This window comes from Eretmochelys imbricata, chromosome 25, assembly GCF_965152235.1.
Source record: "Eretmochelys imbricata isolate rEreImb1 chromosome 25, rEreImb1.hap1, whole genome shotgun sequence".
Lineage (NCBI taxonomy): Eukaryota > Metazoa > Chordata > Testudines > Cheloniidae > Eretmochelys > Eretmochelys imbricata.
This window is the reverse complement of record NC_135596.1, coordinates 16,056,684-16,084,458: the sequence shown is the minus strand read 5'-3', so window position 1 is coordinate 16,084,458 and position 27,775 is coordinate 16,056,684. Positions and strand designations below refer to the sequence as shown.

Here is a 27,775-nt window from a genome sequence, read left to right as displayed (position 1 = left end):
TGCCCTTTTCTTTCAAGTGTGCACTTGCATCTTGAAATCATCTTCTACTTCCTCCTTCCTTTCCCCCATGAACACCTCTGCAAAAAGCACGCAGCCATGGTGCCACTCTCGATGTTTTCTGTAAGTGCATTGAGCATCAGCATGTGCCAAGCCTTACTAAAACCTGTTCAGTGTCTCCACATGGCCTTCAACCTGTGGCAATATACCTCCCTTGCATATGTCCTGGATGAGTCTGAGATGGTCTTCAGAAATCTTTCTCATGCACCACCAGATTTATTTTGAAACATGGTCAAGAGTCTTCCCAAGGTCGATGAATACCATGTGCAGGGTTTTCTTTTCTGTTCTCCCCCCCCCGCCCCAAGCCATCTTAATGCAAAGATAGCGTCTGTTGCCATGCCTGGCACAAATCCAAACTGATTGTCGCTGACCTTTATTTCTCTTCATAGTCTTATCAATAACTTTCTCCCAGATCTTTGCTGTGTGGTGTATGAGTTTAAAGCTGCAGTAGTTACCACAACCTTGTACATCTCCTTTTCTCTTAGAGCACATTAATACCAATATCTTTCTGTAGACATCTTCTCATGCCTCATGAGGTGACCAGGCAGTTGTCTCAATATCTTCACACCTATTTGCTCTAGGTATTTCTTCTGGTATGCCATTGGGGCTGAGAGCTTTCTTATTTCTCATTGTTTAATGCCTCCCTGCTGCTTCTAGGACTGACCTTATCAGTCCCTTGTTTGGTTTTCTCCTACAGCATGGTTCTCTTGGAGTCTCCTCATTCAGAAACCTTTCAGAGTAACTTCTCCACTGGTTCCCACTGGGTAATGTATTTCTACTTTGATCTTACCAGTGTCTTTAGTTTCCATCGCGGGTCTTTGCCAATCATTTCAAGATGGGCATATAAGCCTTCCATGGCGTTAGCCTTAGCGGATGCCTCCTCTTTCTTGGCTACGTTTTTGACTTTTTTGAATACTTCTGAAAATCCTGCTGTTGGAGTGTTGCTTGCCAAAGTTTAAAACACTTTTTCTTATCCTTCACGGCCATCTTGCAATGATCCTTCAACCATCTTGCAACTCTAGTCTGTAGAGGGGGGAGGGATAGCTCAGTGGTTTGAGCAATGGCCTGCTAAACCCAGTGTTGTGAGGTCAACCCTTGAGGGGGGCCATTTGGGATCTGAGGCAAAAATTGGGGATTGGTCCTGCTTTGAGCAGGGGGTTGGACTAGATGACCTCCTGAGGTCCCTTCCAACCCTGGTACTCTATGATTAACTTATTTATTTGAGCACAAGCTTTCGTGAGCTACACCTCACTTCATCGGATGCATTCAGTGGAAAATACAGTGAGGAGATTTATATACACACAGAACATGAAACAATGGGTGTTATCATACACACTGTAAGGTGCCACTAGTACTCCTTTTCTTTTTGCGAATACAGACTAACACGGCTGCTACTCTAAAACCTATGATTAACTTGTGCATACACAGAGATCACTCTAATTAAATTACTTGATAAAGTGATAAGTCATTCCTGCAAGGTGTTGCTTCTGGAATGATGTCCCAGTACTAGATCTGATAAGGTCAGATTGAAGTCAGAACACTTTTTTGAGGAAGGAGTGACCCAAGAGCAAGCCAATAAAGATGGGCATCTAGCTGGGAAACTACCTGGATTTTTGGAGTGCATCCTGAGTAGATTTCTAGACAGCAGGTGCAGGGAGCTAGTGGGAGAACTCCTTGCACATTGGTTCCTGCTGGATTTTATTCTGTTAGCTGAGGGTTTTTATTGAGGAGGGTTTATTTATTAAACTCCACTGGCTTGCAAGTCAAAGCTGACCTTAGGCAAAGGGTGCAAACCTTCTTTGCAATGTAAGAGAAGGGCTCCCCAGACTTCAATAAGGCAAATACAGCTATAGGATCTGGAGTTGGGAATGGCTGGAATTTCCTGCCTCCTTGGGTCCCCAGCTTCTGATAAACCCGTTCCTGGAGGTATGTGTGTGCACATGCCTCAGGGAACAGAGTTTAGCCTGCAAGTGCTTGAAGTGCTGTTCACTCCTAGCAATCCGGTCCTGTTTCACAGGCCACTGGCTCTGGCCCCATCCCTTGCTCAGCCAGATGACTGACAGATTTTGAAGCACTGGAAAGGAATTCCTGGTATTTGCTTCCTGTTCCAGTGGGCTGAGTGTTCCTGAGCTCATCCTTGGGAGACAGGCTTTGACTGTACATTTCCCACTTCTGCCTCTTCCTTGGCTCTGTGCAGTGACATTTCAACAGCCTGTTCATTACTTTACTGACGCCGCTGAGGTACCTTCATTGTCTGGCTCCTGTCCTCTCTGAAATATAAATACTTCACCCCTCTGCAGGCGTGTGTCTCTGTCTCCGCCCTGGTACTTAAGGGTACGCTCTTTATCGGCTCCAACTTCTGAATGGAGTCTGATTCTTTCCAGTGAATTTCTTGCTGGTGGAAGGGTGCCAGCCTGATGTCGCTGGGGACTGGAGCGCTCTTGTTACATCTAGAAAAGAGACAGCATGCCCCCTGGCAATACCAGCTCACTCACTCTGCATCACCTCTTGGTACAGCTGCAAGGACTGCGGTGGATGATGGGTTATATTGTTCCCTGGCTGTTGGGTTGGATCCCCCAGTCTTACTGGACATGTAGCCTTGAACAGCTGTTTTGTTAATCAGTTAGACTGGATTTAGAATGAGATGATTTATCTGTGTGTTTTCCAGGAGTCAATATTCAAACATCATGGATTGTCCTGTTGTCAGGTGGGGATGGAGAGGGTATGCCAGCCCATGGGGCCCATGCTGGGATTTCATAGGAGCCTAAGGGAGTTATGCACTGAGTTCCCACTCAATTCTGTGGGGTTTAGGTGCCTCCCTTCTTTGAAAATCCCTGCCCAAAGCTACCCAGTCTGCTCTGGACTGGAGTCTCTGCATAGAAATGAACCAGGCAATGCTGCATCCTGCCTTGCACTGACTCAGTAGCGGAACACAGCCATGGAAATGGGTAAGCCGTGTGTGTGTACGCGCTGCAGAATAGACGCAGTATGTCACCTTGGGCTAATCCTGTTGGAAATGCAGAGACTCCGCTCCTGGCTCCATCCTCTGCTCATCCCAAGGGACCCTGCTGTTGCACGTGGGGTTACAGTTGGTGATCTCTGCACCTGAGATGCTGGGTTACGTACCCAATAAAAATATCCCGCAGGACTGGTCCAAAGCACCACAGCTCTCCCTAGTGTTGCCTGCGGTGGTTGAGGCTGTCGCTGGGTTTTCAAACGGCAGCATAACCGTAGTGGCCAAGTGCTTGTGGGTAAATAGATCCTTGTGGCCGGGAGTCTGGCTGACTTTGAGTCTTCTGCTCTCATCCCTTCCCAGGCAAAGCAGGCGGTGCTTTGTGACATGCGCTAGTTGTCTTGTTCCCTTCCTCCCGTCTCCCACTGTTCTGGCTCCAGTGGGAAAGCTTCCTGGGAGGGGCCTGCAGCACGGCCAGCGGGTGATCGGTCTCTGGGCCGTGCTGACCTCCCCTGGGAGCTGGTTCTGCAGTCGAGCTGCCGTGACCGAGAGCAGTTTCTCTGGCTTTCTCATGCTTACTCCTGGGCATTGTGCTCTGCATCATCCCAAAGGAGCGCGGCCACCTTGGGGGGGCTCCTGGCTGCTGAGGTAGCTGGGTGCTGGCCTGCTGATGGCTTTGGGAGATCTGGCCCAGGCCCTGGAAGCAGACTTGCACCCAGCCTGTGTGTTCATGGCAGCATCTCCCATCAAGGAGATGGGCTGGCTGCCATGTTCTGCATGATCCGGAGCCTCTGCCTGGCTTCCACCTTTGGCCCCAGACAGTGCTACAGTGACCTGGAGATGATGGATTGCTGGGGCCAGGTCCTTGTCTGGGAGGGAGGGGCTGCCTTTCCTAGAGGGTCAGAAGTGGACAATGACCTTTCTCCACAGATGCGGTCTGGTTGTCTAGGCCAGTGTCCCTCAACTCTTTTGATACCAGGGACTGGCTCGCTGCCTTCCCAAACGTGTCCCGGAGGTCTCTGGGACCGGCACCAGACCGGGGACCAGTTGTTGAGAACCGCTGATAGCCTAGCTATGTGCCAGGTCAGACAGGGTCCTGAGACTTCGTACCAGTTCGACAAATGGGGGAGTGTCAGCACGGTCAATGGAAGGAGGGCTAGAATGGGCAGTGCGTCCCTATCCCAATCAGCCGGGCCTTGCCTGGGCTGCGTTTGTCAGCTGCTCTCCAGCCAGCTGTGGGGGGCTCTCAGCACTGCCAGATCCTTGGGAAGATGGGGTGAGAGAGATGACTTGTTATGCTGAGCAGCGCCGGAGGTTGAGTGGGCCGATGATTCTATGAAGCACCAGCCGTCCCAGCTAAGGGAGAGACTCATTAACTGTCCCTGTGTTTCCTGACGGATAGCCGAACCAATGGAAACCTCCACTCAAGACCCGGCCCAGCCTGGCAAGCCTGGGCAGTGGCTGGGCCGTGATGACAGATAACTAAGGGGGAGATTGGGGTATCTGTGAAAGGAGCAAGCTAAAGAGACCACTAGGGAAGACCCTGAGACACCTTTTGGGTAAAGGGCTGGCTGGAAAGGGGCTTGAACCTGGGTCCTGCTGTCTACTTTCCCTGAACACAGCAGAAATCAGGCCTTTGCATGCATTCTTTGGAAGTAAATCAGATTGCATACAATGAAGCATCCACTTCTAGCCTGTAAGACGCCCCCACCCCCAGTGCTGGCTAACTGCTCAGGCCCAAAAGGAGTAACACCTGGGGATGGGGAGTGAAGGCCTCCTGTAACAGCATATCCTAAGGATGGGCTGGCACAGTGCAGCACCCCTTCTGGTGCAGTCCTGGCCGAAGTCAGAGCCCAGGAAGGATGTTCGCTGCTGACCGTGGCTGCAAGAGACTTCCCGTGTGAAGGAGTTAATAGCAGAAAGGGGTTTCAGGCAACAGCTGAGGGGACACATTAGACAAGATTTCTATTTTTGGTGGTTGGAAGCTCAAGCATGCTCCTCTGCATTGCACGGACCTGGAATGCTGGGGGTTACTGTACAGTTAATTTCTTTGATGGCTAGTGCGGTTAAGTGAGAAATGTTCCACTTGGAAAAAGCGTAAGCTTTGTCTTGGGCAAACGCTGTCAACCTGCTGGAAAGGAAAAGAAAGCAGACAGATTCCTGCTGCAGCAGGAACAAAACTGTTTAGCACCCACTTTGATTCATCTTGTTTGGTTGCTTTAGAACTGCCTAAAGGTCAGCGAGGATTCCATTGTGGAGATTCATTATGACTGAGCGAGTGCTAGAAAAACCTCCAATGTAACTGTCTCCCAAGCTGGCAAAGGAGGAAGAAATGTTCTGTTTCTCAAACCTCAATTCTTCACGCATAGTTCTGGACAGAAGGTGAAGACACCCCCTGCTTTTTTCTCGTCTTTATGCAAGAGGGCAGAGGGCAGGGCCCCTCTACCCTTTGCTAGTCTGGTTCACAAGCAGTGAAGGAGACTAACCAGTTTGCAGACTCAGATGTTCTTTAATTTGTGGGGGTTTTAAAGAAGAATTATAGTTAGGGAATCTGCTAAAGCCACCTCCAGTAAATTAATCCACAGGACAGTAAAAGACCAAGAAAACTGCCAAGTTGCGTCTAGCCCATGAGGCTTATCTGGGGTCTTGTTAGGCAAAGCACAGTCGTCTTGCCTCTTGGCAGCGTGGACTTTCTTGTATGTTACTCGCCTCGCTACTTTTGGCTTCAAGCATTACATGAAAACGACTTTATTCCTCGACTGAAACATCCTTCCTCAGGAGGAGGTAGGGTGATGCCCCATGAGCCTGGGGTTTAGAATATTCTTTAGGGCACCACGTTGAGTATGCGCTAAAGTGTGTCCCGTGCTACTATGGTGCAAGGGTGGGCTTCCAGCGGAATTCTGTCCGTCAGGCGCGGCTCTCACGGGGGAGGGAGTGCAGACAAGCGCCGTAGAGTACATCTGCCTTCAGTGCCCAGTTCTGTTGGTCTTGCAGGCAAAATGCCCACTGATGTGACCCCAAGTTCTCTGCCCGGTCAATACAAACATGGGGCATAGTCCCTTCATTTTCTATTTTCTTTCCTTTCACGCTTTCAGAAATGAGTTCAAAGAGGCCTTTGAAGTCCTAGATCATGGACATTTGAGCTGCGAAAGGTCTTGTAGGTGGTCTAGTTCCTCTGCAAGTCCATGCACAGCTCTGCATTACAGCTTCCCTTGGCTTCGTCCAGCCTGGTTTTAAACTTCCTGGGCCCTATCTTTTCCCTTGAGAGACAATGCCATAGCCTAATATCTCTGTGTTTGGATGCTCATCATATATCCCGCTGCCAGAGATGCATCTTGCCTGCTAGGCCTGAGGCACTCGGATGGAGGCTTTGAATAAATGCTCTGAGGCCAGTTGTGCAACCTCCCCAAGAGTCAAAGAAAATAACGTTCCTCTCACTGAAACTACAGCAAATAGCTGGCGCTGGAGCAAACATTTCTGCTGAAAACACGCACCTTCCAATTGGTGCGGGTCACTGTAGGCCGCAACCCTTTGCTTTGCAGATGCTGCACCCCTCCCCACCTCTCTTGCCCCCGCTTCCTCCCTGGAGACTTTCCTGCAGCTCTGGTGTGTCACGGTGCAAGTGGGGAGAGACTGGAGACAGGTGACAATGGGACTAGACAGTCTTCTCTTACGAGACCGTTTCCAGCTGAAAGAAACCCAATGGCTGTCAAAGTTCAGAAGGAGCCGTGTGAAGCCCAGTTGGTGCCTCTAGGTGGCCCCGTGGCTGGTTCCTGCTCTTCCAAACCTTTTTAACTGCCCACAATGCAAGAGCCAGCTGCAAGTCCCCAGCACATGAACCCACAGATGCTTCCCAACTCGGGCTGCTGCCTCCTATTCTGACAACTCAGGGTCCCCGTTGAGCCTGTAGCATGCTGAGGGCCCGGTTCGTTGCATGGATACACAGCATCTGCATGAGCTCTCCCCCGATGGCTAATGACGAGCGGGGGGTATTAAGACTTCCGGAACAGGCCCTGTCTGCATAGACACACCTGCCCTGCCTAGTGCCCAGCAGATGGAGCCCAAAGGATCAATGGCGGCTGGTTCTGAGTTACGAGCACTCTAGTACTCGCATGCAGGGGTAATGAAATGTTGGTCTCATTGTACAAGCAAAGGGCAGCTGAACTGGGCTACTCAGTGAGTTCAGCTACCCCCGCAGGCAGAGCCCAGTTCTCCTGAGCTGAACTCACTTGCTGAGCAGGTCTGGGGGCTTCGCCCTGGGCCTTCTATGGGGATAGCGTTGCAGCAAAAGGCCACCCAGAAGCTGCACCGGCGGCAAGGTTCCCCTCTCCCTGAGAGCTGGGTTCAGCGTGGAACCTCAGACTGGCAGTGGCAGAGACCGCCCGTGGCAGCTGTGAGCCAGGTGCAGAGGGTCAGCAGCAGAGGCATTGCTCTGGGGAGTGGTGTGTTGAGGGACATTCGTTTGTTGGATTTTCACCCTGCAAGGTGAGAAACTGAGGCAGAGAGCACTGCCCAGTGTGCTGTGGGGTGGGTGTTTGTTTGCCTGTGGTCACGTGCTTTTGAGTGTTGTGGTGTATTCCCAGATCACCGTTGGGGCCCCTTTTCCCTTTGAATAAGAGCTTTATTGTGTTGTACCTGGCCTCGGTGCTTGCGCGAGGGGTGGTATCATCTCTGTGAGGTGCTGGGGGAGGGGCTCCTTTCCCAGGTCACTGGCTGGGGTTCAAGCTGGTTGTGTTGGGTGTTAAGAGGAACCCCTAGGTATTGACCCAGCCGTTGCTCTCACCCCTGGCAGAAGGGTTACCCATGAAATCAAGGGAGTCCAGGCTCCCATTGTCTTTGGGGAGTCTATTTGCTAGAATGTCTCCATCTTGCAGGGCTTCCCGACTGCTCTGCTGGTGACTGTGGGAATGCAGCGGTGGCCAAACCACCCGGGCCCAGTGATCCTCTCCAGCTAGCACCCTTTGCACCTTCGTGCTGGGGCATGTGGCTGCAATGAGGGAGGTTCCCAGCTTTGGGGATGACCAGGTTTCTCTGTTTTTCCTCCTCATCCGAGCGGCTCGCTGAGTCCAGGAGACTGAGTGTGGCATGGCTTTGGTGGGGGCTTCCTACCGTTGCTCTTCTGGTCCCCTCCTGCCAGCTGTCGCAGTCACTGTTCCAGGGCTGAGCTCTCCTGCGTGGCCTCGAGCTCTCAGGAACGTTCAGAAGCCGGCCACGGGGGAGGGATAGCTCAGTGGTTTGAGCATTGGCCTGCTAAACTCAGGGTTGTGAGTTCAATCCTTGAGGGGGCCATTTAGGGATCTGGGGCAAATATTGGGGATTGGTCCTGCTTTGAGCAGGGGGTTGGACTAGATGACCTCCTGAGGTCCCTTCCCACCCTGATAGTCTATGATTCAGGCAGGTCTCTTCTGCATGGAGGTTCCAGGAATAAGCTCCTTGTCCAGCCACGGAGCTGATACCTCCGAAGGTTGGCAGGTGCGTGTCTCCTAGAAGCACTCAAGGCAGAAAGGTGCCCTGTGCACATGATGGAAGCGAAGGCTAGAAGAATGACGTCCTGCTCTCCTGGGCTTGCCCACCACGTTGGAACCACTGGCGAAGTGCATGAACTGCTTTACATGCTAATGGTTTGTTTAGTGACGGTGGATGGCTGGCTTATGTTTCATTTAATGGGGAAGTACTTAAGTGTTTGTTCCTATTGCTGCCTGTTTGGTATCTGATCGCTCTCTGTTCAGCACAACCCCTCTCAGCGCAGATTCCTCGTGCCCAGCAGGCGGGAGGAAGGGCTGGGGTTGGCCCTGAGCAGTATGTTTAGACACACAAGTGAGAGCAGTGGAAGGTTCATAGAGAGGAAGATCTTTGTGGTGATTCACACAGTTGTCCGTTTGCACAACCGGCGCTGTCCCTTGCAGAATGTTCTTGTCTAGTCAGAAGACAGGCTCGACCATCTCCTGGGACTGTCTGATTGCACCTGCTCCACGAGCTGCTGGGACCTCTTGAGTCTGTTGACCCAGTTAAGACCTGGCCAGCTTCTCTCGACAGCAAATAGGGTTTGGTAACGGCTCAGCAGCCCCCTGCCACATCGCATGCAGAATCACTCTGTCATCTCTCACTGTCCTAGCAACCCTAGCTCTAACGCACTTGTCTGGGGAACACTCCAGCTGGAGAGAGGCTGGGTAAATGTATCACAGCTCGTTAGTCTTCCCTGCTCGGCCGGTGTTTGAGGCCCTGCGAGCTGCGATGTATTTGAGTGCACCCTCTGAACTTCCCTCTCGTCGCTCGTCAGGCCGTTAGCCTGGGTGTACCAGACATGCCACTGGGCTGTTCCATCAGAACAAAACTTTAGAGCCATCTCCCTATTTCCACTACCACCTTCCCCCCAAAGACGGGAAGGCGTTAGCCGGTCCTGCCTGCAGCGCGCACAAGTGCACTAGTTGCAGAGTTGCTTTCTTCCACCCGTTTCCCAGCCACGCTCGGAAGATCAGCATCCAACAAGATGGTGATGGTGTTGGGTAAATCTCTGACTCCAGGATACAAACATCCTAGACCGCTGGGCCTATCCAGGACACTAGATTCGTTGTGAGTGCACACGCATCACAGAAGAGGATAACTCAGCTCCCATTCTGGTCAGGACACATGCGGGAATTTCTTAACTGGTCCCTGAGCAATTGCAAATGCAACTATTAAAACAAAGAAGTTTTATTGCTGATCCCAGATTGTAAATAATCCGCTTCAGCGGCTGGAGCCTTTCAGAGGAAACCAGCTGGCTTGACGTAAACTTTGAAGTGCCCCAGGCTTTAGTCACCAGGCGTCTGTCATGGGACAGGAAGCACTAGGACCAATGAGCAGAGCTCAGCAGCCAGAAAATGGTTTGAAAAACAGAGCTAAAATATTTAGCGCTCTTCACCTCAATGGATAAGAATTTCCCATGTTGTACATAAACTGCTCGTGACTCAGGGCCTGTTTGTACCCTGGGGAGCTGGATTGATAACCCAAATTCTTAACCTCCCATGACAAAGGGCTTGCCACGCAAATGGACTTGAACTTGGTGTCTTGTGGAGATCCCCTTTCCAGCTTCCCTTTGACTCACCCAGGGATTTCAGGAAGCCTCCCTCGCTACATGCTGGCAAACTTCACAGCGCTTTCCTTCCGCACCGTGCTGCATAACAATGCTACAACTGGTGAAACTCAGGTTGGCTTCGCGGCTGGAGTTTCATGCAGAGATTCCTTCAGGTTTGCTCCATGGGTGGCTCCTGGCCCCCTTGCCTTTGTGCTGACACTGGGGGTTTGAAGGAAGCAAAACCTTTCCAGATGGAAGTGGGTAAAGATCACCAAGCCACCCACAGAAACCCAAAGCTTGGCAAAGGTCTCCCGGCCAAGGCATCAACTCCCCAAGCTCATGTGAAACCAGGGCCCAGTTTGCCTGGAAACTGCGTGCTCCTCCGTGAGATCCAACTCCCAGGAAATGTGGGGAGCTTTGGGCTTCCACTATCACCACGCTATGGGGCTTGAGCGGGAAGGGAGGCCTGCCTTTCATCTCCTCCTGCCTCCCCTTCCTTCACTTGCATTTATCACCAAGGCGTGGCGATTCCCAAAGAGGCTGGATGGCAGTGGAGCGCCCAGTGCAAGGGGCAGAGGAGGTTGCTTGTTCTGCACAGATTGAAACCAAGAGATGGGGTGGGGCAAAGACCCAAGGTGCTGCCTCTTCTATTTTGGGGGCCCCCTAAGCAGCCAGGGCTCTGGGTGCTCCCCATGCTGCAGACTCTGCCATTAGAACCCTAGAATATTAGGGTGGGAAGGGACCTCAGGAGGTCGTCTAGTCCAACCCCCTGCTCAAAGCGGGACCGATCCCCAATTAAATCATCCCAGCCAGGGCTTTGTCAAGCCTGACCTTAAAAACGTCAAAGGAATTTGATTCCACCACCTCCCTAGGTAACGCATTCCAGTGTTTCACCACCCTCCTAGTGAAAAAGTTTTTCCTAATATCCAACCTAAACCTCCCTCACTGCAACTTGAGACCATTACTCCTTGTTCTGTCATCAGCTACCGCTGAGAACAGTCTAGATCCATCCTCTTTGGAACCCCCCTTCAGGTAGGTGAAGGTGGCTAGCAAATCCCCCCTCATTCTTCTCTTCTGCAAACTAAATAACCCCAGTTCCCTCAGCCTCTCCTCATAAGTCAAGTACCCCAGCCCCCTGATCATTTTCGTTGCCCTCTGCTGGACTCTCTCCAATTTGTCCACATCCCTTCTGTAGTGGGGGGGGATCAAAACTGGATGCAATACTCCAGGTGTGGCCTCACCAGTGCTGAATAGAGGGGAACAATCACTTCCCTCGGTCTGCTGGCAATGCTCCTACTAATGCAGCCCAATATGCCGTCTGCCTTCTTGGCAACAAGGGCACACCGCTGACTCTCATCCAGCTTCTCGTCCACTGTAATCCCCAGGTCCTCTTCTGCAGAACTGCCGCTTAGCCAGTCAGTCCCCAGCCTGTAGCAGTGCATGGGATTCTTCCATCGTAAGTGCAGGATTCTGCACTTGTCCTTGTTGAACCTCATCAGATTTCTTTTGGCCCAGTCCTCCAATTTGTCTAGGTCCCTCTGGACCCTATCCCTACCCTTACCTCTCCCCTCAGTTTAGTGTCATCTGCGAACTTGCTGAAGGTGCAATTAATCCCATCACCCAGATCATTGATAAAGATGTTGAACAAAGCAGGCCCATGGGGCACTCCGCTTGATACTGGCTGCCAACTAGACATGGAGCCATTGATCATTGCCCGTTGAGTCTGACAATCTAGCCAGCTTTCTACCCACCTTATAGTCCATTCATCCAGCCCATACTTGAACTTGCTGGCAAGAATACTGTGGGAGACCATATCAAAAGCTGCCTTCCCTTCAGTGATCAAGGGCGATGAGCCCTGAACTGCCCAGTGTCTCCTGAACAAAAATACTGGAGGGAGCCCCTGTCCTGAGGCCCTGTCCTTCCTTGGACCTGTTCTCCATCCCTCTCTGCCACCAGTTCATTGGCCAGCATTGTCAGGGAACTCCTGCCCGGTACCTGCCCTTTGCCTTCTGTGTGTGAATCCTGCGAAAGGTTCGGTTACAGAGACCCCCTTGGGACTGTCACCTGATGTGCTGAGATTACCTCTGAGCCCGTTTTCTCTGCCAGTTTGGGCCTCCAGAACCCTGACTTGTTGAGCCAGACACACTAACCTGCTGCAAACACAGACCCAGGGTCTGACCCATGCCCCCAAAGCTGCAGACTTAACTGAAAAGGGCTTAGCAAGTGCTCCTGTCTCTAGCAACCAGACACCCAGCTCCCAATGGGATCCAAACCCCAAATAAATCAGTTTTATTCTGTAAAAAGCTTATATGGTAAACTCATAAATTGTCTGCCTGGAGATATGCACACCTGTTTACTCCCCCAGGTATTAATTACTTACTCTGGGTTAATTAATAAACAAAAGTGATTTTTATTAAATATAAAAAATAGGATTTAAGTATTTCCAAGTAATAACAGACAGAATAAAGTAAGTTACCAAGCAAAATAAAACAAAATACGTAAGTCTAAGACAAATACAGTATGAAACTGAATACAGGTAAATCACCCTCAGAGATGTTCCAATAAGCTTCTTCCACAGACTGGACTCCTTCCTAGTCTGCACCCAATCCTTTACAGACCAACGTTGTAGTTTATGGCCTGGGTCCAGCAATCGCTCACACCCCTGTAGTTACTGTCCTTTGTCCCAGTTTCTTTCAGGCATCTTTTTGGGGTGAAGAGGCCATCTCTTAAGCCAACTGAAGACAAAATGGAGAGGCTTCCAGGGCCTTTTATAGTCTCTCTCTTGTGGGCGGAAACCCCTTTGTTCTTCTGTGCAAAGTCACAGCAACAAGATGGAGTCTGTAGCCATCTGGGCAAGCCATGTCCATGAATGATTCAGCTTTTTGCAAGCCGACACCATTGTTTACATGTTAGTTTTGATCGTTCCCAGGAAAGCTCAGATGTGGATTGGTGTCTCCCAAAGTTCATTGTCAGCTAAGTGTGTGTTTGTTTCTTGATTGGGCACTTATTGAGAATAGTCCCTTCTCAAGAAGCTGACCAAATGCTTCATTGAGGTTACTTAGAGTCAAACACATTGAGATATAAATATTGGCTATGTACTTGTAATTTCAAATACAAAAATGATACACACATACAGACAGCATAATCATAACCAGCAAATTACAACCTGGCTGTAGACACCTTACTTGACCTCCTTTGTACAAGATGTGGTACAACTATAGGACCTTGGTTGCAACAATGATCTATACGGTCACAGTTCTTGTCAATGTCACAAACCCCCTTGTCCCTAAGAGATGTACCTGGTGCTAAGCATTGCACCCCCACAAGTGCCATCACTCAAACCTCCAGCCAAATAACGCTCCCCAAGGGGCTGGGAGCCCAGCTGGTGCCAATGGCCATGGAGCAGAGCAGCGCCTGGCTGGGAGCTCTGGTTCCTCTCACTTTAACTCACCAGAGTTCAGGGAAGTTGTGGCAGGGGAGAAGCAGGCTCTGAGGCTTCATCAGCAACCACAAATTTTGCTCTGCCAAGAGGAACTAGAACTGAAGCAGCTGGAGATTCAAAGCAGGGGGAAGAGTCCACACCCTGGGTTGAGTGAAGCCCCTGCCAGTGTATTTTCTAGCAATGTCCCGTACCAACCTGCAAGATCTCTGCTCAGTCAGTGTTTGTCTCCTAGAGTGCTTCTGCAGTTCTGTCCCACATGTGAGCTGAACTGAGAGTCTGCTGCAGTTTCCACGGTATGCATCTGATGAAGTGAGCTGTAGCTCATGAAAGCTCATGCTCAAATAAATTGGTTAGTCTCTAAGGTGCCACAAGTACTCCTTTTCTTTTTGCGAATACAGACTAACACGGCTGTTACTCTGAAACCTCCCCCTATTCAGTGATCTCTCCTGCCGCTTGCAAGCGCCCAAGCCAGGCCCATGGTTGATGCAGGCCCACTGTGCACCGCCCAAGGGAGCATACCGTCCAAGTCCCATCCCAGCCATCTGCCCTGGTCTGAGCAGTGGGGAGCCGGACTGGGCTTATGCTTTGTCCAGTTCAGTGTAATCTCTGTGTAGGGAATTGTCTGGCTCCATCTCGGCGCATCGCAGCTGGCGTGGACCATGGCTTCAGTCACAATCCTTTGCCTTTCAGTAGAGTCTGACTGAATCGCTGCCGATCCCCCTCGTCCCCTGCGAACAGGCACGTATTCCCCCCCACCTTCCAGATGTGCCACATTTATTCAGTGAAACCAGGAGTCACCAGAGATCATCAGGCTTCTCCTACAGTGTCGGGGCGATGTGAAGCTCTGAGCTCCTGGTCCCTTCTGGTTGTAAACCCCTGTGACGCAGCAGGGAGGGGGGAGTGTTGACCTGGGAATGTGGCAGGGGAGTTTCACTGGGGATGGGAGACCTGAGAGCCTGTTACCTGAGCCAGGAGGGGGAGGGGTAGGTAACACCTCTACCCGGAAAACGGGACAAAGGCTGCAGGAGGGAGCCTGCTGGGGGGGTTTTGGTTTCAGTTTGGTGCTGGGTGGTAGAACCCAGGGAACCCCAGGGCTGGGGTCTAAGCTCCCTGCCCCCCCACCCCCACCCCCGAAAGACTTAACCAGGACCCCTCAGTCGTACCCACAAGCTCTGTTTTGGATTGTGTTCCTGTTGTCCAATAAACCTTCTGTTTTACTGGCTGGCTGAGAGTCCCAGTGAATCCCAGGAAGAGGGGTGCAGGCCGCAGACTCCCCCACACTCCGTGACAACTGGTGGCAGAGATGGGATCTACTGCATCCCGTGAACGGCGCTTCCTGCAGTAAGTGACTGGGGAACAATAAAACGAAGGGGGATTGACGGGGACCAGGCGTGCTGAAGAGTCAGAGAGAGATGGTTTCAGGAGGTGGTTAACCCCTGGGAGTGTGTGACCAGAGAGAAGGACTTTTGCAGTAACAGGGTCCCCCGGGGGATTGCAGCAAGTGGTACCGGGGGGGAGGAGTCTGCAGCTCAACCCTGGCAAAGAGGTGGTGACCTCAAGAAGGACTGGCACACGAGGGGTTCTTCCTGGAAACCGTGGAAAGCTGCCCGGCCTGCGAGTGGCCAGCAGGGAGATGTACGCTAAATGGCTTAAGAGCAACCTGGTGGAGCTGTGCAGGCAGAGGGGGCTGCGCATTGGGAGGTCCACCAAGGAACAGCTGATTGCCCAGTTGGAGGAGAGGGATCACTTGGATGACCCGATCTCTGTCCCTGAGGGAAGCTGCCCAGTGAATGCAGCGTGGGCCCTGGGGCCTGACTGGGCTGGGAGGGGTCAGACTGCTGCCGAGGACATCCCGAGACCCTTCCTACCTAGGCCTGGGGGAGGGGTTGGGGGAAGCCCGGCGAATACCGAGGGCACCCTGACCCCAGCAGCCAGCAGGGGATCCTCCCGGTGGAGCTCCCCATCCCTGGAGCAGAGGCAGCTGGAATGGGAGAGGGAGATGAAAATGAGGGAGCTGGAGGATCATGAAAAGCGACATCAGCATGAGCAGGAGGAGAAGGAGAGGCAACGTCGGCATGAACTGGAGCTGGCCAGGCTGAGGAGCAGTGGGGCGCCGGCTGTGGTGAGTGCGGGGGGACCCAAGACTGCAAGGAGCTTTGATAAGTGCTTCCTGGCCCAGCGGAAGGAGGGGGAGGACATAGATAGCTTCCTGACGGCCTTTGAGAATGCCTGCGAGATGCACAGGGTTGACCCTGCAGACAGGCTCCAGTTCCTCACCCCCTTACTGGACCCCAAAGCCATGGAGGTGTACAGCCGGATGACAGGGCCGGAGGCAGGGGACTACGAACTGTTCAAACAGGCCCTGCTCCGTGAGTTTGGGCTGACCCCCGAGATGTACCGGAGAAGGTTCCGGAGTCAGCGTAAAACGCCTGAGGTCACCTACCTACAACTGGTCAACCGAATGCAGGGATATGCCCGCAAGTGGACAGCTGGGGCCCGAGCTAAAGAGGACCTGCTGGACCTAATCGTGCTGGAGCAACTGTATGAACAGTGCCCTTCCGACCTGAGGCTGTGGTTGGTGGACAAAAAGCTGGAGAACCCCCAGCACGCAGGGCAGCTGGCTGACGAGTTTGTGAACAGTCGGTCAGGGGGTAGCAGGGAGAAGTCCCAAAAGAACAGGCCCCCCCCGATGCAGAGAGAGTGTCACCATGGGATCTCCCAGCGGGGAAATAGGGAGAACCCCCTCCCAAGGGGAACGCCTGGCGTCGGGCCCCTCCGACCTGCTTGAGGGGACCAATGAGACCTGAGCTGCTATCACTGTGGCCAGTGAGGCCACGTACGGACCCAGTGCCCCGGGCTCAGGGACAGACTGAGCAGACCCAACCTACCCAGGGTTAACTGGGTAGGGACCCAGCTGGACGAGGGGAAGATGACCCAGGCAAGGGGGGCTGCCAGTTTACCACCTGCTTGGGAGGGAAGAGTACCCCAGGCCAGCTCCGCCAGAGGGCTGGAGGCTCTGGACTCAGGGTGCTCGGTTTACAGGGTGGGCGCGGGGCTGTCCCTCTGGAGACAGTGCCTTGTTCCCCTGGAGGTGGATGGGCGGAAGGCCCAATGGATACTGGGATACGAGCGCGAGGTGACGCTGGCCCGATCCAAGGTGGTGGCTCCAGATCGGGTGGTGCCCAACACCTACCTGACCCTGACAGGGGTGAGCAGGACCCCATTTAAGGTGCCCGTGGCAAGGGTACACCTGAAATAGGGGGGCCAAGGAGGGTCCCAAGGACGTGGGGGTACACCACCATTTGCCCACTGAGGTTTTGATGGGGGGAGACCTAGAGGACTGGCCAAGCAACCCCCACACCGCCCTGGTTGTGACCCGTAGCCAGAGCCGGCGAGGGGCACTGCACCCTGACCTTGGGGAGGGTACCGCACCGGAGGCGCAGGACCCTATCCTGGAGGGGAGGGAGCGCCAAGGGGCACGGCTTAGAGAGTCTGAGGCCTCAGATCCGGCCAGTGAGAGGGAACCGGGCCCCATCCCTTCCCCAGCCGCTGAGTTCCAGGCCGAGTTGAGGAAAGATCCCTCCTTGCGGAAGCTCAGGGACCTGGCCGACCTTGGTGTGGGACGGACCATGAAGAGGGGTTGCCAGGAGAGGCTCCTGTGGGAGAAGGGGTTCCTGTACCGAGAATGAGCTCCCCCAGGGGAAGTGGAGTCCTGTGGGATCAGGAGGCAGCTGGTGGTCCCCCAGAAGTATCGCCACAAGCTCCTGTACCTGGCCCATGATGTCCCCCTCTCAGGGCACCAAGGAATCCAGTGCACCCGGCAGAGGTTGCTACAGAACTTTTACTGGCCCGGGGTCTTTACCACGGTCCGGCAGTATTGCCGATCCTGTGACCCCTGTCAGAGGGTGGGGAAGGCCCGGGACAAGGGGAAAGTGGCTTTGAAACCTTTGCCCATCATAGAGGAGCCTTTCCAGAAGGTGACCATGGACATCGTGGGGCCTCTCAGCAAGATGACCCGGTCGGGGAAGAAATACATTCTGGTGGTGGTAGATTTTGCCACCCGCTACCCCCAGGCAGTGCCCTTAGCTTCCATTGAAGCAGACACCGTGGCCGATGCGCTCCTGACCATTTTCAGCCGAGTGGGGTTCCCCAAGGAAGTCTTGACAGACCAAGGCTCCAACTTCATGTCGGCCCTGCTCCGGTGCTTGTGGGAGAAATGTGGGGATCCGGCATGACTAGGCCTCAGCTTATCACCCCCAGTCCAATGGGCTGGTGGAGAGGTTCAATGGGACGCTAAAGATGATGCTGAAAACCTTTATGAACCAGCACCCGCAGGACTGGGACAAGTACTTACCTCACCTGTTGTTCGCGTACAGGGAGGTACCCCAGGAGTTTACCGGATTTTCGCCTTTCGAACTGTTATATGGAAGGAGGGTGAGGGGCCCCCTGGACCTGATGAGAGAGGAGTGGGAGGGGAAGGCCACTCCCGATGGAGAGTCAGTGGTGGAGTATGTCCTGATCTTCCGAGAGAGACTGGCTGAACTCATGGGCCTGGCCAGGGAGAATCTGGCCAGAGCCCAGAAGAAGCAGAAGGTCTGGTATGACCGCACGGCACAGGCCCGCGCCTACGCCACCGGGGATCCGGTGATGGTTCTCATCCCCGTGAGAAAGAACAAACTACAGGCCGCCTGGGAGGGCCCTTTCAAGGTTGTCAAGCAGCTCAATGAGGTAAACTATGTGGTGGAGCTGTCGAACCGGGCGCACCACCGCCGGGTGTACCATGTGAATATGATGAAGCCATATTATGCCAGGGGGAATGTGGTGTTGGCCGTGTGTGGACAGTGGGAGGAGCAGGGAGATGACCCTTTAGTAGATCTATTCCCTGGGACCAGAGCTGGTTCCCCCCTGGAAACAAATCCCCTCTCGGATCAGCTAACCCCTGCCCAGCAAGCTGAGATCAGAGGGGTGCTGCATCCGTACCGACAGCTGTTTTCCCACCAGCCTGGACGCACTAATCTGACTGTCCACTGGGTGCAGACAGGGTCGCACCTGCCGATAAGATGCTCCCCCTTCCGAGTCACAGGGAAAACTGCTCAGGACCTGGAAAGAGAGAGGTCTGGGTCATGCTGGCTTTGGGGGTGATCCAGTCATCTGCTAGCCCTTGGGCCTCGTCGGTGGTGCTGGTTCCCAAAAAGGACGGGTCGATCCGGTTCTGGGTGGACTATCGGAAACTCAATGCCATCACTGTATCTGATGCCTACCCCATGCCTAGGCCTGATGAGCTCCTAGACAAATTGGGAGGAGCTCGATACCTTGCCAGTAGCCCTTTGTAAGGTCCATGGTGGTAAGTGCCGCTGGATGCAGATGCCCGGCTGAAATGGGCCTTTATCACCCCTCTGGGGCTCTGAGTTCCTGACCCTGCCTTTCGGCCTCAAGGGAGCACCGGCCACCTTCCAGCGCCTGGTGGACCAGCTACTGAGGGGGATGGAGAGTTTTTGCCGTGGCGTATATTGATGACATCTGTGTCTTTAGCCAGACCTGGGAGGACCATGTGTCCCAGGTTAGACAAGTGCTGGACCGACTCCAGGGGGCTGGGCTGACTGTAAAAGCAGAGAAGTGCAAGGTGGGGATGGCTGAAGTATCTTATCTGGGCCATCAGGTGGGAAGCGGCCGCCTAAAGCTGGAACCAGCCAAGGTGGAGGTGATCAGAGACTGGCCCGCTCCCCACACCAAAAAGCAGGTCCAAGCCTTTATTGGATTGGCAGGATACTATCGAAGGTTTGTGCCCCGCTTTAGTACCATAGCTGCCCCCATCACTGAGCTATGCAAGAAGGGGAAGCCAGACAAGGTGGTCTGGACCGAGCAGTGCCAGGAGGCTTTCCGGATGCTGAAGGAGGCTCTGGTCAGTGGCCCAGTTCTGGCAAACCCAGACTTTGACAAGCCCTTTGTGGTGTTCACTGACGCTTCAGACACTGGGCTGGGGGAGGTGTTAATGCAGGAGGATGAAAAGGGGGAGAGACACCCCATCGTGTACCTGAGCAAGAAGTTGCTACCCCGGGAGCAACACTACGCGGCCATCGAGAAGGAGTGCCTGGCCATGGTGTGGGCCCTCAAGAAACTAGAGCCCTATCTCTTCGGGCGACACTTCACCATGTACACCGACCACTCTCCCCTGACCTGGCTGCATCAGATGAAAGGAGCCAACGCCAAACTCCTGAGGTGGAGCCTGCTCCTGCAGGATTACGACATGGACGTGGTCCACGTGAAGGGAAGTGCCAACCTGATAGCGGATGCGCTGTCCCGGAGAGGGGGCCCCGAACTTCCCCAAGTCACTGGTCAGAGTGACCCCACTCAGTTCAGTCTCGAAGGGGGGATGTGACGCAGCAGGGAGGGGAGAGTGTTGACCTGGGGATGTGGCAGGTGAGTTTCACTGGGGATGGGAGACCTGAGAGCCTGTCACCTGAGCCGGGAGGGGGAGGGGAGGTAACACCTCTGCCCGGAAAACTGGACAAAGGCTGCAGGAGAGAACCTGCTGGGGGGGTTTTGGTTTCAGTTTGGTGCTGGGTGGTGGAACGCAGGGAACCCCAGGGCTGGGGTCTAAGCTCCCTGCCCTCCCCCCCCCCCCCCCCCCCGAAGGACTTAACCAGGACCCCTCAGTTTTACTCACAAGCTCTGTTTTAGACTGTGTTCCTGTTGTCCAATAAATCTTCTGTTTTACTGGCTGGCTGAGAGTCACAGTGAATCCCAGGAAGAGGGGTGCAGGCCACGGACTCCCCCACACTCTGTGACAACCCCCCCTGCCCCCCCGTCTGTGCCTCCCTCCAGCTGAAATGGGCCTTGGGGGAAGATCGTGGCCAGGGGAGGCTGCCCCCCGTGCGCTGTTTGCGGTTCCCTCCTCTGAAGAGCACCTTGCGTAGTGCACGCTTTTGTGGGGGGGGGAGCCACTTCACCTCTTTCTGCCTTGGCCAGCCCAGCTGTGAAACTAGGTACTAGAGCAAGACTCTGGCTAGGCACCAGCTCTCCTGGGCTGCAGACGAGCTCCCTTTGTTTAGGCAGCTGGAGCCAAGGGAGTGGTGTCATTGCCCGTCATCCCCGGGCAGGTGCCTGGTCACCCACCTGCATTTAGCTTCAGTTCCTGCAATGCTGGAGCCCTCCCCGTGGAAGCTAGAAGTGTCCTTTGTGGGCACTAGAGGGCGCCCTTCCCCTGCACCCTGTACCGGTCTGGGGAGGCTGAAGCCGGAGTTCTGGCCCTTGGTCCTGTCCCGGCCCGGTGCAATGGCTGGTGCCTATGGGGTGCACACACCCTGGGGAGAGGGAGAGCGGCTCACAGACCCATCAGGACCATTCTTCTTTCTTCCGGTTCAAGTGCAGCCCTGCTCCGCCCCAGCACAGACTCCCACGCTGCCCACAGGCCGGCTTCGCTTCTCGGGTGGTGCCCACCAGGGGCTGCAGGTCGCTTTAGGAAATGGCCCCAAATTCAAGTATTTAATAGGAGGCCTCTCGCATCTTTGCCAGCTGAGTGCAGGCCCAGGCGTGAGCAGCTGGAAAGGGAGGCCGGCGCTCGCAGAGGAGGGGAAGCATACTTCGAAGAAGCAGCTTCTGCCCTGGCACTCGCTCCCAGGGGGTGGTAGCCATGTGCCCAAGGACGGAGTCTGCCCCAAGTTCAGCCAAATGACTCTGGCTCTAGGCCGGGCTCGGAGCGTGGCAGGCACAGCTGTCCTGGGGCAGGTCTGGGTCACAGTGGAACCAGGAATTCATCAGCCAAGATTTTCAAGAGCGACTGGTGACGTTGGGCACCTCCATTTCTGACAGGCCAGCCTGAGACTTCTCTAGGGGGATCTGATTTCCAGAGCACACTAAGCCCCCTGCCCTTGCACCCGGGAGCTTTTAAAGCAGTGCAGTTTGGGCACCGAGCGTTGAGTGTGGGTCTGTGTCCTGCTATCCCAATGTCAGGGACCTGCACCTGTATTCTCCCTCCCGGCTCCTCTCTCAGGCAGAGCCCCAAGTCTCTCTCCCTCCTGCGTGAGGGTGCTCGGGCTGCCCAGCCCTCTGGTTACGCTGTGATTGTGCAAGCCAGCCAGGCTGTGCTTTGCCTCCTCTCTGTGGGCGCCGACCAGCCTCGCACTCCAGTCGCACGGCACCATGGCTCTGAGCTGCAGAAAGCATTACAGAGAGAACCACCGGGAGCCAACGCCAGGGCAGACCCGCTGAAAGGCTTCCCGGCGCCAGCCTTGCACCCTGGCAGGCGTCAGTTCTTAAACCCACCACAGGGAATTCCTGTAGCTCCGAGTTCACAGCTCTCTGCTTAGCACCGGACCCTGGGCTGGGCAGATCAGCTGCTGTTTACAGAGACGGGGCCTTTGATCTCCAGGCTCTGGGAACAGGTAATCAGCAGCCAATCACACGCCTCAGGGTGACGTTTCGAAAGCCTGGCTTTTACACAGCGGGAAGTGGGGAATTTGCAGTAACCTCTGCCGGGGTATTTCTTAGGAAATCCACTTAGCAGTTACTGCCTCAAACCTCCCTTCTTCCCTGGCACAATGGAAGTGGAGCTCGCTGCCCCCGCCCCCACCGAGGGCTGGTCCTCCCTAGAGGAGTTACCCACAGGCCCAATCCACAGGAAGACACACCCACTGCATCTTGTACAATGGACTTCAAGGGAACAAAGAAACTTCAGTCAGGGTCTCCCGAGGCCATTGCAGGAAATTGCCAGATCTGTCACACCTGCTTCCAGCCTTCGAGGCAGCACTGCGCTTACATGGCACTAGGGTCAGAAATGCACAAATTGGCAGCAGTGTTAACAGGAAGGCGGGAAGGTGCTGGCCTTGCTGAGACTTCCAGGCAGGCTTGGGGTGGGTTATTTTCTCCAAACTGCTCTGCCGGGCTGCATACCACTTCCCCCGCCTCCCCCACCTCTCTGCACCGGATGGACCCCCAAGCCCATTGCTAGCACACCAAGGTCAACTGAGAGAAGGGGACATGGAGGGCAAATGTTTAGTTCGAAGAGCCGGCCATGGAGAAGCATCTCTTGGTTCTTAGTCATCGTTGCCGTCTCCATAGCTGCAAAACACATCACAAATCCCCAGGCCTCCGCGCTGTCCAAGCTCTCCCATAAAATTTCAGCCGAGGGCCCTGGGATGGGAGGGCTGCTCTTCCACCAGGGCTGATCTTCCCCAGGCTGGGGGACAGGAGAGATTCCTGCTGCATGTGTGTTTACTGCTTCACACAGTGACGTAAGGCAGCGAGTGAGTGGTGGTGGGGGGGGAGTGGAGGGATGGGGAGGGCGGGCAAGATTCAGCTCAGTATAAAGCCAGGTCTGGTCCATTTCATTCATTTCTCTCACAGAGGCTGATGAAAGCTGCATGTCCAGAGTGTGCTATAAATATAGACTGAGATTGCACAACCTCGGTGCTGCTTCCACTGCCTGTCCTATTGCACAATGCAGAGCTCAGGGCAGGACTTCAGGTACGCCGCCACCTGCCTGCTGCTGCTGCTGCTCTCCGGCGTGGAACCGCGGCCGCACGGATGGGCTGAGAACAGGCTTCAGCTCGAAACAATCCAAAGGGGCATCCTGGACCGGCTGGGGCTGCAGGAGCCCCCCGTGCTCCGGCAGAGGCTGGACCAGGACGGGGTGAGGAGAGCGCGTCAGCTCTACAGGGAGAAACTCACCCAGCTGTGGGGGAACCGGAGCAGGGAAGAAAGTTGGGCGGCAGCCCCACCCAGGACGCTTCACCTCCTGACTCCAAAGCGTAAGTAAAACCAACCGAGCGGGAAAACGCCCTGGCTGTCTGAGCCCTGGGTCAATGGCGCAGAGCCTGGGGAGGTCAGAGAAGCTCCCGCGCTGGAGGTTTCCAACGGAGGCTGGAGGGGTGCGACCCAACAACTCCTGCATCTTGGCAGGGGCTTGGCCTGGCTGACCCTGGCAGCCCCTGCTAACCTCTGGCTCTCTGAGAGTCGAGCGTGTCCATGGGCGCCTGGGCTGTGCCTTCAGTTTCTCTCCGAGCAGCTGCGGAGAAACTTTCAAAGGTGCTGCCCTGACCTAGAAGCCCAAGTTCCCTTGACTCCACTCCGGAGGTGCTCTTGAAAATGCTGCCCTGGCCCTGGGCGTGCAGAGAAACCTGTCTGTTGTGCCCCGGGAGTCCAGTCTGGGGAGAGGGCTGCGTCGTTCCCGGGAGTCCAGTCTGGGGTCTAGCAGAGCTGGGCAGTGGCCACTGTGCTGGGTGCTTGGTGTTGGACTGGCCCCGTGCAGAGCCAAGGGGGGTTGAGACCCCCTTGCTCAGCCGGGCCCCTTAGACGACCTGACGCTGACTCGCCGTGTCCGAGCGCGTCTCCATGCTGGTGGACCCGCACGTGGGAGATGGAAGCCGTGTGTGCTGCACCGGGCACACTTCAGCCACAGCAACTGGCCAACTCGTGCGGCTTGGGTGGGCAGGCAGGGGCCGGGCCGGCTATGTTATTTATTAGCTTAAGAAAGACATTGTGGGAATGTGGAGCCATCGATTTGTGCTTGTTACTGACCTGTGCAATCATGGGAGCGTTTTCCTCCGGAGGTCCCTCTGGGCCCGGTCAGGTTGCTCTCTGTGGGGCAGGGATTGTCTCCCCTTGTGCGGCGGCCGGGGGCTCTGCCCATGGAGAAGGCTGGTGAGCACCTTCCCCGGTGGGAGTGCTTTGCTCCTGCACGGGCAGTAGCGGCCGGGAGCGCGATGGGTGTAGGGACTGTAAGTCAGGGGCCCTTGGCCTGTGCTGACCTTCAGAAAGGAACAAATGGGACTCTGCCCAATCCTTGTTTTTCCAGGTGTCTTGAGGGAGCACACAGGAGTCGTGGGGTCCCTCTTCCTCGCAGGGCTCCAGGTGGTCAGGCAGCCCTGGAACCCAGCTGCCAGAGCGCGTCCCCTTCCCTTAGCCTGACCTGCTTGCTGTGGAGGGGGTCTCTGTCCTCTGCCCGTTTTCCTTAGCAAAGTGCTCCCAGGGCTGAGCCGCGGTAGAAGGGCTGGGGCAGATTCACATGGGAGCAGCTGCTGTGAAGCCTTTTCAGAATTGGCTCTTCCTTCAGCTCCGCCTGCTCCACGCTGACACCAGCCGGCTCCTGCAGAGCGGGGTCCGGCCGGCACCTCTGGCACCAGGGCTTTGCAGCCGCTTGCTTTGCTGATTCAAACTAGCCAGAAGCGGCTTGGGCCTGACTCTCTGGAGGCCCATTAGTGAGGGCTGAAGCTGGAGATTTGGGTCCCAAAAGCATCTGCAGGTTCAGCTGGTTCCCCGAAGATTGTCAGGACCTCTGGCCGAGCAACAGTAAGTCTCCTGCCCTGGGCTCTGCCTTGCCTCTGGGCCCTTCCCACTGCCCTGGGGACAGAAAGATGCCAAGATGGGGCACTTTCTAGACTGTTTCTGGTTCCACTTCTGCCCCGGCTACGCTTTTGTGATACTTGGTTTATTTACAGTCCGGCTCCTGGAGGCATGTGGCTTTGTGAAAATCTCAGCTTTCGTGTATCCGTGAAAAGGGAGCTGGTTTCTGGTGGTCCAATGGGCCTGGGACTCCAGCGTGGCTGACTGCGCTGATGGAGGGGGGCTGGAACCAGAGAGCAGCCCAGGGGCCTGAAGCATAAAGGACAATGAAAAGCCTCCAGCAGCCATTATTAACCTCTGATTTGGGGCCTGACTCCTGGGTTTTGTATGGCCAAGGCTGGCGATGCTCCCAGGCCAGGAAACGTGAGGTAGGGCAGGGGAAAGGGAAGGGACCAGAGTTTGCAAACCTCTCTGATGGCTGGGTCAGGTCGTGTGCTCCCCCGTCTACATGCCGGTGTGTGGGACAGGATTAGAAGCACCCCAGGAGTGAGGGGCTGAAAGGCCCATTCCCATGCACTGCGTGGGATGGTCCCACAGTTACTGCACAGGGCAGGGGCAGGGCTCCTGGGGTGTGTTTCCGGGTCTGCCCCAGAGGTGTTGCAAACTGGCTCTGGTCCCCGTGGCCTGATCCCAGAGGTGACGAGCGCCTCTGACTCCCATGCACCAGGCCAAGGATGTCACTTGAAGACTCCTCCCCATGCAGCCAACTGGCAAACCCTCCCCCACCCCCTCCAAGTGGTGCCCAGGCCTCGTGTTGAGCTCTCTGGCACACACAAGCGTCGCCCTGCGCTGCCCCATCTCTACGGTGCAGAGCCCACTGGCCTGGCAAGACTGACAACCCACAGCAAGGGTTAAAGTGGGTCCCCCGAGTGGTGGTCCAGCTGTTACCCTGGCTCGCGCAGAGCAGAGCCAGGGGAGCTGGGCGTGTTCGGCCAGGAGCAGCCGCACGCAGTTTGGTGTCGCTGCTTCTGGACATGTGTTTTGGCCTTTAATCATCAACGCTGCGGTTCTGTTCGGCTGACGCTGAGTGGGGGGCAGGGTCAAATGGGTCCTGCCTGGCCCAGCTGAACTGGCTGCGTGTTGAGAGCGCCGCAGCGTTTGGGACACAGGCGAGTTAATGGGCCAAGGGGTGGACGCAGCGTTATGACACTAGGGCACAGCCAGTGCTGGGGGAAGGCTGCTGCCGGTTCCTTACTTAGCATGAATGTTTTGGGGTTTATTTTGGGGGGGGGGAATTTCTACCCGTTTGCTCCATGGAGGGTGAGGCCCTAACTTTTACCTGGGGCTTGGGGTAACACTGGGCTAAAGCACTGGGCTGGCATTCAGGAGACCCAGCCCTGCCCGCCACAGCCTGCCTCTGTGCCCTGGGGCAAGTCCCTGACTTTCTGCCTCAGTTTCCCCAGATATGAAATGGGGATCACCTGGGAGTGCTGTGAGGACCCAGCTATTAATATCCTGGTGCTGGACACCTGCCAAACTGCGTGCGTGGAGAGCCCCAGGCCGGGTGGCTTAGAAGGGTTTCCACACAGTGGTACAGCGAGCACATGGCAGTCGGGCCCCTGGAGCGGAGGTGGGCAATCCTCACTCTGAACATTGCACTGCCACGGAATGGCTGGTACGTACACGTGTACATGTGCAGCACACGAGGATAACACGTGTGTCACATTGCACGTGCAGCCTCGGATGCCAGGGGGGGATCTGAGATGCTGGCTTGTGCCGGGGTGGGCAGTTTGTAGCAGGACCAGAAAGTGGCGGTGTGGAAAAGCAGCCCCTATTAACCCTTCGCTGCCTCCTCTCTCTGCAGTGGAGCGCCGGACGGAAGCCTCTGCTGGCAGCTCCTGTTACAATCTCGTGCTGTCCCGGACCGAGGCCTTCCACCAGGAGCTCAGCGTGATGAGAGCTGAACTGAGACTCTTCGAGCAAACTCTCAGCACTCAGGATGTCTCTAGACTCAATGTCTCCTGGCCATCTCGAGTAGAGATCTACCAGCTGCCGGAGCATGGGCAGCGCAACGGGCATCCCAAGCTCCTGCATTCCTATACCCTCGATTCCAAGACCCTGAGCCTCGACCTGGGGGCTGCTGTCCGGCACTGGGCAGTGAGCACAGAGCAAAGGCTCCATCTGCAGCTGGTATTCGCTGCAGATATTTCTGCCTTTCTGGCCACCAACCGAACTAGCCATGGGGCTGAGACGCTGAACCTAGAGGTGGAAACCCAGGGGCACTTGGGCCCCAGGCCGAGGAAAGCCAGGGCGCTAGAGGAGGAATGCAGAAAGAGCGATGGGAAATGTTGCCTCAAGTCCCTCAAAGTGTCTTTCCAAGACATCGGCTGGTCCAACTGGGTGATCGCCCCGAACAGCTACTACATGAAGTTCTGTGAAGGGTCTTGCCCTCACAACTACAAGCCAGCCAGCATGCACACCCAGATCAAAGCCCGAATGCACACTCTGTCCAAAGAGACGCCTGCCCCCTGCTGCGTGCCCGCTGGCTACGACCCCATGGTGCTCATGCACTATGACAGCGACGGGAGACTCGTCTCCACGCTCTTCGAGGACATGATCGTCACCAAGTGTCACTGTGCCTGAGGGCACACGCATCCCCCGGAGCTGCTGGGAGAGGAAGCGACCCTGAGCCATCCAGCCGCCGAGATGAGCCCCCTTACCAGACGCTGCTGGCCCAGCTAGTCCCATGGCAGAGCTGAGAGAGGCAAACACAGTCAGTGGCTCTTAAAGACCTCCCGTCTGATGCAAACTTCCCCTGGGTGCAATGGCATGGGCGTGTTTACAGTCATACCCCTGGCAGTCAAGGCCCACTGCATTGACCCATGCCCTTCCAGTGGCTAGTTCAGTTACCAGAAAACAGGCCTGTTCTCTTCTCCTCTCCCCTGCATCCTGCTCCGCTTGGAACCGGCTGGATGTGGCTCAGGGA

General features: G+C 55.2%; 1 protein-coding gene across 1 annotated transcript; it reads left to right on the top strand.

Moving 5' to 3' along the window:
* The first annotated feature begins 22,945 nt into the window (after nt 1-22,945).
* GDF15 (growth differentiation factor 15) lies at nt 22,946-27,432 on the top strand. Its single transcript, XM_077841891.1, has 2 exons — nt 22,946-23,255; nt 26,654-27,432. The coding sequence occupies exons 1-2, from the start codon at nt 22,946-22,948 to the stop codon at nt 27,430-27,432; spliced, it is 1,089 nt and encodes a 362-aa protein (XP_077698017.1).
* Nucleotides 27,433-27,775: the final 343 nt, after the last annotated feature.